This window comes from Diadema antillarum, unplaced genomic scaffold (assembly GCF_040938485.1).
Source record: "Diadema antillarum isolate AM-2024a unplaced genomic scaffold, OU_Dant_1.0 seq00000203_RagTag, whole genome shotgun sequence".
In the NCBI taxonomy this organism is placed as follows: domain Eukaryota; kingdom Metazoa; phylum Echinodermata; class Echinoidea; order Diadematoida; family Diadematidae; genus Diadema; species Diadema antillarum.
In genome coordinates, this window is record NW_027271262.1 from 1,809,939 (window position 1) to 1,823,686 (window position 13,748).

General features: G+C 38.7%; 1 protein-coding gene across 1 annotated transcript; it reads left to right on the plus strand.

Annotated features, from left to right (window-relative positions):
- Positions 1 to 457: 457 nt before the first annotated feature.
- LOC139728853 (uncharacterized) lies at positions 458 to 8,453 on the plus strand. The gene is made up of 8 exons (XM_071639792.1): positions 458 to 517; positions 966 to 1,065; positions 2,718 to 2,889; positions 3,400 to 3,579; positions 4,411 to 4,649; positions 5,505 to 5,723; positions 6,398 to 6,600; positions 8,298 to 8,453. The coding sequence occupies exons 1-8, from the start codon at positions 458 to 460 to the stop codon at positions 8,451 to 8,453; spliced, it is 1,329 nt and encodes a 442-aa protein (XP_071495893.1).
- The last annotated feature ends 5,295 nt before the right edge of the window (positions 8,454 to 13,748 follow it).

Below are 13,748 nucleotides of genomic sequence, written 5' to 3' on the forward strand. Positions count from 1 at the left end.
TGAGCTCATAAATGTCATTTATGCAAAGACGTTGTACATTTATCTGGTGTCATTCTACTAATCTGCACGTAGGCAGAATAGTTACGCTCTGCCCATTGCATTGTCGTATAGTTTGTGTTATTTAATCTGCAATAAGACGTGATGAGCATTAATTGGTTATCAAGAGCAGATTTTGCGTACATGGTTTAGAATTGAGAACGGAGTCATTTTCCTGACTGACTGGAAATCATTACAGACAAGGAGCCTATAGTCGAACGGAAGGTAAGTCATTTATAAAACTTATTCATAAATCTTTATAAGATAACTTAACGTATGTAGATATTCAAAGCGCCTGAACACCACATAATATTGCCCAGCTCTCTGAAATCGAATTATACTCTAGTTTTCTTGTTTGTTTGTTTGTTTGTTTGTTTGCTTGTTTATTTATTTTGTTTGCCTTAGGATCCTCTCATCCAGTATGGAGGCAGATGAACTCGCTCTGGTCGACGATGGCAACTTAAACGTCCAGATGGCCGCGGTGAGTTTGATTGATTGTACAATGCATGGGGTTCACGCAGACAAAGATACGCGATCATTGAAGGAGTGAACATGAGTGGACGATGCCATATCTTTAAGAGGAATAAAGATTGATGCATCATCTAGCCCAGTGTGATGTAAAAATGCTGTTTGATTATAAGTTTCTGTCATTATTTCCATCACTTTTGACCCCATTTACCGCTTACCACAACAAGAAAGATTAGACAAACACATAGGGCGACTTTGTAGCGTTACGATAATGCTGCATGAGTCAGAGCTACAATCGTGTGATAATAATACCATTACAGTGTTATCATTATTAACATTATAATGATAATGATAATAATGATAATGATAATCAGTATCATTGTTGCCCTTCTAGATTGTCGTGGTCAATATCGTGTATTACTCTCATGTTTTGATTAGTATTGTCTTTTTTTCTCCCAAAGGCGGCCAAAGGGTTAGGTGTTTTAACCACGGGTCTCTTTCTGGTTGGTGAGGTGGCCGGAACGGGTGTCCTGGCTCTTCCTCGGGCCGTGGTGGACACAGGTATTGACTGTAGACAAGATGACCACCAATTATCATCCCCCTATACCGATGATAACATTCGTTCACAATATTATGTCTCTTTTCTTATCATTCTCTTAAAGGGATGGTATATAGCTTTGGTTCAGACCTGGCTTCAGGTTTCTAACTTTTTGACGAGATAATGAGAAACCCCATATAAAATGTGAAATAGCATGTAATTTCAAGAGGAATTTAGCGTTCATTTGATAGAAATTAATTTTGAAATGGCTGAGGTATCAAAAACATGCGATACTAATATAGGATCTCTTTGCTTTACTTTTTTTAATATATCTCAGCCATTTTAAAACAAATTTTCATCGAAGAAACTTTGAATTCCTCTTAAAGGGTATGCTCTGTAACATTTCGTAAGTGGTTTCTCTGTATCCTGCAAAAAGTTACAAGCTCAGTCCTCATCACCACCAATACTGTACCATCCCTTTAAGTGTTAATGGTTCAACCAAATTTCAAGGTAGAGAACCTTATCTTGAATATTACCTCGGGGAATCTTTCATGAACTACACTTCAAAGATCTGGTGCATTTTATACATTCCCTTGATACACTGGCTTCCAATTCTAATTTTACACCAGAAATTGTCTGTTATGTCTGAAATGTATTGTCTATGGATACAGATGTCTGCTACATATCGTTTATGGACACGAATGTTTACAAACTGAATTTAGATACATCGATTACTAGTAATGTGGTAATTTGTTTTCATTTGCTTTTTCAAATAGCTCTATTTACTGTGCACAAAAATATGAGAAAAAAAAGAGTACACTGTGAAAGAGAAGGAACAGATGAAATAGCCTAACTACGTTAAAATGAACATGACGTTTTAAAGATTTGAATGGATATCTGGATTTTCCTGTTTTCATAATGCGTGTGCAAAGATTTATCGTTCTTTAGTCTCTCATCGACATTAATGGTATATCATTGTTTCGGAGATGTAGCCAGGAAACTATATAGGGATAAATACTGAACACTACTCATTTCGCGTTGTCCATTCTCTCCTTCCCATCCTCTTCTCTCCGTCTGTTTCTCTTGTCTGTACGACAATAACTCGTATTCCTCTCCTTTCCCACTCTGTCCCTCTCTTTCACCTCTCATCTCTTTCTTTCTCTCCCCTCTCTTTAATCTTTTCTATCTATTTATCGATCTATCTATCTATCTATATCATTTATCTATCTATCTTATCTACCTATCTATCCATGTAATCTATCTATAATTCTCTATCTATCTCTCTATCCATCTATCTATCTTTCTATATCTATCTATCTTATCTACCTATCTATCCATATAATCTATCTATAATTCTCTACCTATCTCTCTATCCATCTATCTATCTTTCTATATCTATCTATCTATCTATCTATCTATCTATCTATCTATATCTATTTAGCTATCTATGTTATCTACCTATCTATCTATTTATCTATATGTATTTATCTATCTATGTTATTATCTATCTATTTATCTATATGTATTTATCTATCTATGTTATCTACATATCTGTCCATATAATCTATCTATATTTCTCTATCTATCTCTCTATCTACATCTATATATCTTTCTATATCTGTCTATCTATCTATCTACCTATCTATCTCTTTCTCTCTCCTTTTGTGTCCAATAGGGTGGATAGGGTTATTCCTCATTGCTGTGGCAGCCTGTATGTTGGGTTACACTGGCATCATCTTAGGCCGCTGCTGGACCATCGTCAAGGAGAGATTCCCGGAGAAGTACGGGGGACACACCCGGTACCCGTACCCTGCGATTGGATCAGAAGCTTTCGGGAAAGTTGGACGGTAAGTGATCAATACATAAAAACAAATCGGTACTAGTATTTTATATCTTCCTTCTCTTCATAAGATAACACCAGGAGGCGTGGTGAATATTGATGCAGTATATGCACGTTTCATATCAGCAAATAATATAGAAGCACTTCACGTGCTGTGGGTGTTGCCATGGGGAAAATACTGTCATCCACTAATAACACGCCTCATTTTGCTGCACCATCGGCATACATCAATTACAATCTTGAAACAAAATCAAACATTGACAGACAATATTTCCAGTCCAGTATCTCGTCTGATTCTGCAGGCAATATATTAGGATAAAACTTTTCGGGTTGACACTGACCGAGATATATTCCTATGATCTGATTTGTGCCGTACTCCAAATTCTCCAGTATCGTGCTCAAGTGCATGAAACGATTCCCTGATTTATTATGTAGGCCCTACACACACACGCACGCACATAAAACGCACAATATTTCTTTTCTCACCCTATATCATTTCTCTTTTGTTTCCATGCAGCTACTCGGTTCGATTCTGCGTGATTTTCACCATGTTTGGCGCCAGCGTGGTCTTTCTGCTGCTGGCTGCGGACAACATGCACAACCTCGTCGGAAAATCCCTCAACTTCTGCCAGTGGCCACCCATCATTGCTGCCTGTCTGATCCCGCTCTGCTGGCTGGGAACGCCCAAGGATTTCTGGTAAGAGTATTCGCGCAGTATACCAGGCTCAGTTCCAATTACTTGCCGACGAATCTGATGAATGTGACGGACTATAAAGTGAGCCCTATAAGCTGTTCCTGTATTCAGTCGTGGACGGTTTGCTAAGTTTCTTTACGAATATAATGAATAGGAATTCCCACCGAAGGGAGAATGATCACTACTTGTATGTTCTGTGTTGTTCTTGTGTTCGATGAATGAATCTTCTTGTGTTCTATAGATGAACATGATGAATGAATGAATGAATGAATGAATGAATGAATGAATGATTGAATGAATGAATGTAGAGTGACCGACGCTCTTGACACTGCTTCTTTTCTTACGACGACCTTCCTGTGAAATGTTGGAAGATGTTGTGGGTTCTGTCGAGCACTATGATGTCACGTGTGTCGAGTTAAAGAGTTTGTATAATGTTCTCAACGCGATTCGTTCGGCAGTTTTGTCATTCATTTGCAAACCTAAAATATAATTTCCATCACATGAAAATGAAAAATGATGAATAATTTATGGAAATGTTCAAAACAATTTTACACATGCCGACAAACCATACGCACCAGTAAACACACTCTTTTTCCAGTAAACGAGTTATTGATCAACAAGACATTGAAATGCTAAAAAAAAAAAAGAATATTACAAGAGAGGTTTGTAATGCTTTTTTCTACTCCTTGGTGTTATAGAAGGTTTCATAATAAGCATTTAATTTAGTGGCACTCATCGTTGCATCATTCCTTGTTATTTCCCTTGATATTGATAGACTGGTTTGTTGTAATTGCGCCATTGTGACGTCATTGCAATGTTTCACCTCTTCTTCAGGGTAGTCGCTACCGGGGCCTCCATGTCGACAGGGTTAGCGGCTCTGCTGCTCTTCGTTCAATCTGTCATTGAAATCCCCGTCGAGCCGCCAAACCACACGTCACCCACGGTCATCAGCTTCTTCACAGCTTTCGGGACCATCGTGTTCGCGTTTGGCGGTCACGGAGCTTTCCCGACGATCCAACACGACATGAAAGACCCGCGACGATTCTACCTCAGCATTTGCATTGGCTATTGCAGTAAGGGTGGCATTACACGCTGTCCCGAAATTGACACAAGATGACAATACGAATATAGAATTTTCAATTGCGTGCGAAGTTGGTCCCAAACATGGTCAAATGCCATTCAACAGCCAAATCAAGTACGATGAATACAGAATTCACACAACACCCGAACCACACACGGAGGCTACACGAAGATGTAAATCTTTATCAAGACGTTTACTCGAACCACACACCAAGGAAACTCATGGCTAAACGAAGATTTTGCCACCGCTGACGGGGTTGCTGCTTGGGAAACTCCAGCGGCGGTCATACGATGGCTGAATATGCCCTCACGAATGACCCAGTGTTTGTACGATCAGAGCCGAATTTGAAACATTTCCTTTATCGTGTGTCCATCTTTGCTCAATTTCGGGACATTGTGACGGTCAATAAGTCTTGTGTGCGCATGATGTGGTGTGGTTTCCAAGGACTTGTCCTCATTATGCAAAATTGGGGTTGAACATATAAAAATGTGATCGGTATTTTTACGTAAATGTCCATTACATCGGTGTTGAATTTGATATAAAAATCGAGTGACACGCGTATTACAATTTTAATGAGAGGCTAAAAAACATACTTTTGATCATTAAAATACCTTTTGATTTCAAGAAATGCACAGCAAGATTTTTTCATTTGTTTGTTTGTTTGTTTGGCTGAACTACAAAATAAAGAGGAAAGCTTGAACGACAGTGATGAAAAGATTAATGCCATGAAAACGACGTACTATTCAAAATGCATCACCATAGAAATCTATGTTTAAAGATGTCAAGGAGTAAACATGGCATTGGCAAGCACTGTCATTAATCTTGATATAATTCCCACATTTCCCAGCCACGTTCCTGATATACTTTCCTGTCGCGGCTGCCGGTTATTTCGTCTTCGGCGATAAATTCATCGAGCTCGACACTGACAACATTCTCCACGTCATTTCGAAGGGAGCCATCCACACCATCGTCACGGTCATGATCATGATGCACCTCGTTCTCAGCTTCGTAATCTGCATCAACCCCGTCTTTCAGGAGATTGAGGAGGCTTTCTGCATCCCGCTTAGTGAGTTAACTTAGATAGTATTACCTGTTTAGAGCTTTCGGGCTTCTCATCTTCTTCGTACAGTGACGTACAGGATAAGCTTAGCTCACGGTGAAATTAAATTGCTGTCATTGTTCAGGGTATCAGGCATTTTAGGCCAAACATCCCATGGCTTCTCATTCATTCAAAGATTCATTTACCTATACTTCAACTGAATTAGAACAATTATTTACGTCAGAACATTGAAAAATATCATTTCTATGCTGTTGGGTCGTCCACAGAGAAATGAGTTTTTATGAGTGAAACTAATGACAGTAATAATATGTTATAAGCAATGTAGAATTTTAATATCGAATTTCCAGAGTGCTTCCCGTGTTTACTGCGTGAAAAACCATACCATGCACTGATGACCACTGCGTGAAATTCGAATGTTTTCATATAATATAATGCAGACACATACACACAGACAGACAGATACATACACACGTGCACGCACACACACGTACGCACATAACGATAGGGACAATCACCATCGTTGCATTACGTAATCAACAGTCTTTCATTATTTTGTCAACTTCTGTAATGCAAGTATCATCAAGATTGTTTTCAGCTTTCATCTACGCACTGACTATTTCCAAAGTTGTACCAATGATTCCCTGAAAAAAAAAAATAATTTTGATCATCTTGACTCCCAGAGTTCAACTGGAAGAGAGTGGTGCTTAGAACTCTTGTTCTGGGACTGGTGCTCTTCACTGGAGAAACCATCCCACATTTCGGCACGATCCTCTCACTAGTAGGAGGCTCAACAGTCACCTTGCAGGCAGCCGTCTTCCCTCCTCTATTCTACCTCCGACTGAACTCCGTGGAAGATTCAACCGGGGTGTGGAAGAAAAGGCAAGTCGTTAGGGTCATAACACGAGTCGGTTCAGACTCCATCTTGTGCAGACATTCAAGATTCTAACCACTTTCCACCTGCAGACACCTGTTTAATGTTAGACTGTGGTTCACAGTAAAATTGCGGCTCGGACTATACGTCCAAGATTTACCCCTCGTAATCACAGTGTTTTTTATGCTTCCTGAATCCCCCTATTTCTTTGAATGGTTGAGATGACCATGAATACACGGCACATTGTCACACTTTGCTTAACGCACGCACCGTTCGAACCCGTCACAATGTTTCATTACTCATCAGGGGTCGGTTTTACGAAGTCATCACATTAGAATATTTACATAAATCTCAGAATGGCCAAAGTCGCTTATAATGTAGCTATGACAGACTTTCAAAGAGAAATAAAATCAATTTTATTTTAATTCGTGTCTTATGAGCGAAGAGTCTCTCATAAGACTTTCGTAAAACGGACCCCAGGTCTGTAAGAGCATGTTTTTATGAGAGTTTCAGAGCGAATGACATCATTCATAATATTTGTGTCTTCTGTGTCAAATTTCTCGTTGTGTTGCAATGGGCACAAATAAATCATTGCGGTTCTTTTGGCATTTGGGGAGGAGTGACTTTGGGTAATGTCTTTATACTGTAACTTGAAACATGTTTCCTTAACATTAGTAGCTGATGAGAATCCTCTAGATCTTGTGCATTGATTTTGTCGTTAGACGAAAAATCAACATGAGATGATACATGCTCAGTCTGCTAAAATCACGTGTTTTTAACACTTTGTCTTTATATAGGCACTACCCATAACATCAGAGCGGTGGAGCGTTTTCAAAGTGGGGGGCACTTCCGGGTTTCATGAGTTAACAAGCAAAAAAAAAAAAGAAAATCTCCTCGTCTCATCTCTCCCTTTCCACTTCCGGGTTTCTTCAGCTGACAAGCAAAAAAAAAAAAAAGGTCTTTAGCGGAAAAACATAACCTTACCACGCTCACACTTCAAGATCTCTATCTATTTCTTTTAGTGCCACTTACATACTTAATAATAAAAAATAATAAAGAATAATGTCTTATTTATCCAGGGTAGCCTCTTCAGTGTTGCCACTGCTCTACCAGAGGGCCCTGTCATTATCATTACCCTAGCGCTGCCAGGTAACCATTTATACACCTGGGTGGAGAGGGACATTGTGGGTAAAAATCATCTTGTCCAATTACGTAAGCGCTGAGCGGGACTCGAACTCGGGTCCTTCGATCGGGAGAAGCGATGACACCTTATGTATTTCTTTGTACTTCCGGGTTAAAAAAGTACTTCCGGGTTGAAAAAGTGGGGGGGGGGGCAAAAGTGATGACACCTTATGTATTTTTTTGTACGGTGCACAAAAAGTGGGGGCCCAAGCCCCCCTGCCCCCCGGTTCCGCCGACCATGTATATATATACATATGATATATATAGATAGATAGATACATACATACATAGATATATGGTCAGATAACATGTAATGTAATGGAAAACTTAGAAGAACATATCAAAATAAAATGACAACAATTTTAAAGGCGTAGTATAAAGAATAGTAACGAATGGGTGAGCTTGGAACAGAATTAAGACGTCGATATCTAGAGCTGATATGAACTCCTCCCTTCCTCCATAATTATATGAAATGCAACCGAAAGTAAAGCGTACGTTCTCCTATCACTCTTCATTCATTCAGAAAGCTCAGCCTACATCACAAGGTTATCCTGATTGAAATCAGTCTGATAGGCGTGGTCGGGGGCGCGGCATCGACTTTTTCCGTCATCTACTCCATGGCAACGGGGGCCTCACAGTTCACCGTTCCTTGTTACGTCAACTCCACTGGAGCTCATCTCTAAGTCACGCCCATCGTCATTTTTTTCCGACAGTCCTCATTATAACTGAATAGTGGGATAAAATGAATGCGTAAAAAAGCCAAGGGATTTCCTTCCAGTCCCGTGTGTTAATGCATTGGCGCGGGATGCTGCAATGTTTATAAGGGATGTGGCACAGAGCACTGCTGTACAAGGCTTCCTTCACCATTTAACATTCGTATTTCTGGAAAAGCAATACATCAGCTTTAATACAATCGAGCAGTCGCTATGCAACGATAATCTCTCCCTATCCCTCACTATCCCCTCCCCCTCTCTCTTGTGATGTGATTATCATATCCGTGTATTTGCTAGAAATTCATGTATCTGTATTTACGTACTCCTTGTCAGCTAAATTTTCTGTTAAACATTTGAAATTATATAATAAACTGGTATATCAGTGTATATAGAGTTGTCAACCATGATAGGAAAAGATAAGTTAAACAAGCAAACTGGTACTCACTTAACATAGAAATTTGGAACAATGAGATTCTTGGAACTATTCTCAAATACACCAGTATTCAATATTTCATTGACATATCTCTGGCCTTAGTGAGACCTCATTACTTATGATAAATTGATAGCATTACATTCCTTAGCAGTAATCATATACCCTGAATGTGGTTCATCTGATTGGCGATTTCATAATCATAATAATTATATATATATATAGACTGCATCAGTAGCTGTCATTTATGCATCACTTTGAACAGGTGTTTACTTGGCGATTCCTCTCGTTGACATTATCATTCGAATGAAATCATGATGAAACTCTGATATTCAACCGAAAAAACAACGATCTTGTGGCAGATGCGTTAAGATTCCGACGTGAAAAAAAAAAATGTAGAGGACCGGTTACTATACAGTCTTCCAATTCATAAATCCTACCCTGAAGAACATAACGAACTATTAAATTTACATGTTCTCAAATAATGTGTGCAAATACTTGGAACCCAAGTTAACATGCACTATCTGTACCTGTTGTGATTGTGCCTCGAGAATGCTTTCTAATCGCCACGGTGTCGGGAACATCTTGTGTTTAAACTTTCGTTTAAACTTTGAATCAGTTTTAAACCGGTCTAGTCACAAAGTGTAATTGTTTTTGTCTTTCGCCATGCATGATAGAGTGGGTTGAAAGATAGTCATATGCAAATGAAGTGTGCAGCCTTTCACTGATGACATGTGCATTTCACAGGATACACACACACTCATTACTATACACTCACCACACAAATCTTTCAAACTGAATCGGCTGTAAAATATAGATTGCTGAACAGCGCTTATCATAGGAAGACGATTAGCTTGTTGAGGTCGAATTTGTTGAACTTTTATTAACTGATATCAACATTTTTATATTTGATACAGACATGTACTGATGACCTGAATAGATGTATATACAAACTATAATAGATATTACTAAGCAAAATTACCAAGCGTGTCTTACATGCCACATGATAACAGTACAATAAACATTAATCAATATTGCACAAAATTTTCAAGTACGTACTACACAAGTTGTCGACGAATAGTGACTGCTTATTCTTTGGTTATTTATATAAAGTATCACATGAGACACTCCAGTGACTTTGAGTCTTCTTCATTGCACTCTTCGCATTGTATAGCATCCTATCAAACTGGATTCATAAATGTAGAAGTCTAGTATACATCACACTTATTCATCTTTTCCTGCTCTGGCAAATCCGTTGACACTTAGCGTCTTCATAATCAGTTTCATGAACTTTTTTTTCATGAACAGTCGTATCGTATGTGTAAGAATTACAAGGTGTTTTAAGAAGAAAGTAGATTTTTCGCATTATGTCTGAATTCTAGAAAGATGTAAAATTGTCTCTTCCAAAAGGGAAATAATATTGGCATTTTCAAATAATTATTTCAATTTCGATTTTCTAAAATAAACATGAAAATTGGTTTAAACATGTCAAAGGTACTGGATACAAATCTCTCATAACATGACTTTGCTCAAGGTGAATATTTCATAGGAATTCACCTGCGCACACATTACGGACACATCTACCTTCAACACACTGGCCATCAACGTGGCCCTTCATTCTCACGCACCAAGTATCATTGTTCAAATCTTGATGTCTTGTTATATGGCATCGGAAATGTGCTGCACTCTGACTCTACACGTACATGTTGTATCTTACGTAAACATGATAACACGAGAAAATACATACGCAGAAACTTTACAGAAAATGTGCTGATTGGTTTCTCATGCTCTTTCATTCCTCGAAGATCAAATTAGAAGCTAAAACAAAATAAACACATATAACTCTATAGACTGATGTTCAAGAGTTTTTAACATAATTGTGTAGCTGAATTGCACTATTCATAGTAACATTTGACAAGATTGTTATCATAATATTCACATTATAATAAGAGATGGGACGAGAGATCTGTTCTCACTTTACCTGAAACATCTGGTCACAGGAAGTCAATATTTTCCATGCAGTATATAACTCTTAATGCAGTGTATATATACTTTCGAACAGTAATGATGACGTTCTCGCTGAACAAGACAGTTCCGTGGGTCTGTTAAGGTATCTCAATTGATATAAACATCTATCTCGGCGAAGGGGCTTGAACTGGCGACAAATGATAACGACCACATAGTTGGCTAAGATTGAATGAATAGCGACGAATAAGTGCGTGAGGTGGGGACGACGATGAAGTCCACGTCGATGACGACTGCAGAAGAATGATTGCATATGAAACTCTTTATTCGCTCCTTCAACTTCTTTAACTCTTTTATTTTATGTACCATTTCTCTCTTACACACACGCCTCTCTTTCATCCCACAATGCGCGATTCTTTCTTCAAACAAGAGACGAGGACTTCCAACATTTTCTGCCCAGTGCTCCGGCGAACGATAAGTGCATAGCGACTAGCTTCATCAGGGCTTTCAGTAATAATAGCCCCCTTGCACATCAGTTTGGTAGTCGTAACCGTTGGCCTGTTGAAATATGAAATAAGAGGAAATATAACGAAAATAAGTGTTTTGTAAATGCAACTTCCAATCCAGTTCCTGCATGCTTGACAAAATCTGATAAAAAGAAAAAGGGCGTAATTGAAATAGATAGAAAAGAAAAGGTATACACATTATACTGAAAGAGAGAGCAGCCGAATCAATGTAGCAAGAAAATTTAAGTTATACCTATACATCTTGAGAATTTAAAAGACTACAAGCTCATTGGAGTTAAAATCTGATTTACTTATTGCTATAGCACTGAATTATTCATAGGCCAATTTTGATACCAACATTAATTCAGCGCAGCAACATTGTTGATGTGCAGTTTTGTTAAAGAGTGTGTGAGAGGAAATTTTTCTGATATGTGTCAAAGCTGAAGGAAAAAATCATTCTGGATTGGATGTTGTGATGTGAAGGAACACTTAACGAGATAAGTATGATTAAGTGGAAGATTTGCGCTCGATTGTCGTGAGCTATTCATCCCTACGCGTACACCCGCATCATGTTGGATAAAAAGCAAGCCAAAAACATTTATGTTTCAACACCATAGCTGATTGGGACTGATTGCCGACGGTAGTGTGCCAAAGAGACCCCACATGGCCTGGTTGAGACATTCTAATTTTGCTGTTTGTCTTTCTCACCATAATTCTTTTGATGATGGATGTCCAAAGCTTTCGGAAATGATTGTGATACACATCATTTTGAGCTGGAATGACCCCCACCCCCTCCCCCCAAAACAAGAGGAAAGAATTATTCCTGTGCTCTTTTGAAGGCAACATCAATACGGCTTTCTTCCTGCATGCTTCATCCATGCCGAGCAGTTTTGGCTAAACGCAGGTCCATCACCCACGTGCGTAGTTTCGTCGCCCCGAGTCGAACACTATAGCCGCCGCGTACTCGGGGGCCTCTCGCATGTTTAACCACAATATCCTCCCTTCCTTCTCCTCGTGGAAAGATTTGGAATGATGAAATTACAGTCCCCCCGCTTCTGTATTTAGCAACGCTGTGGAAACTTTGTCTTATTCTCTTGCGTGCCTGGATGCCTCGGAGGGTTGGAAGGTGGTTCTGACTAGAGAGCACCAACAACCTACCACGATTACCCCCTTAGACTCCTCAAGAGTAGAAAATGATGGATCGCGTCCTGAGTTTGACGAAATATATATACTGTTAAGACTTGGAGTTCGTCGCTTTAATCGCCTACAAGGAACAAAAAACAGTCGTCGATAATGAGTTTTGATTGAGAGCCCTAGAGTTTCCTAATTTACTCTGTCTCTTCTGCGGAATTCGAGTGAACACTTCCCTCCCGCCTCATTCTCGAGGAGTAACCAGCCGCGCGGCTTTGGTGCAGCTATTAATATCTCGACAGAGAATAATTACTCCAATTTGACACAAGTAGGATCGGGTGGTGTTTTATTCAGAATGATGTTAATAGCCTGACGTGATTACACTACCTCGGGTTTGAGATTGTTTTTCATTTTACTCAGCAAATCACAGCTAATAATCACTCATATTCTTTAGGGCACAGAAATTTGCTGATAGTTATGAATGTTTCGTCATATTGTACTCGAGATTAAGCACGGACACGGAGTAACGAAGTATCAGAAAAAAAAATCACTGCGACCACCATTATCATCACTCTTATCACACGAGATTCACGTTATCATATCTTTTTTTTTTATTCCTGAATAATCGTTATAAGGAAATATTTTGATAAAATCGAGGAATTATACATTGACTAGTTCCCAGTCACATTTTCACATGCCTTTTGATCTGGTGTGTCTCATAAAATTTACGTCCAACATTATCAACGTATTCAATGGAAACCTAATCTTGACTTCACATTAATGATGATATTTTTATAGGCTGCATAATTATAATAACATAAAATAAAATTACTCTGAACAGAAGAAGCATACTAAATCTAGACTCGTTTTAGTTTGAAGTTGAACCATGTTTTGACTTTTTGCGTTGCCAATAAATAGACATTAATTTATTCTTTTTTACTTTATTTTGATTTTTACCTTTTTTTTTCTTGAGGCGAATGATTGATTTGAAATGTGTAAAACCAGACATTGCTTTGTGATATATGAATTGATCCATTTGCCAAGAGATTTCTTAAGAAGATAAACATATTCATGATTTATATTCAAGAGGGAAATTGCCATGCAGAATACGTCTTCGGATAAAGTCTTGTGAGCTAGATATTATACTGTTATTGAGGGAAGCGATCATTCCCCCCCCCCCTTAAGTTTGTCTTTGGAAATTGTGAGAGCAACTTCTAGGACGTCACGAAAATT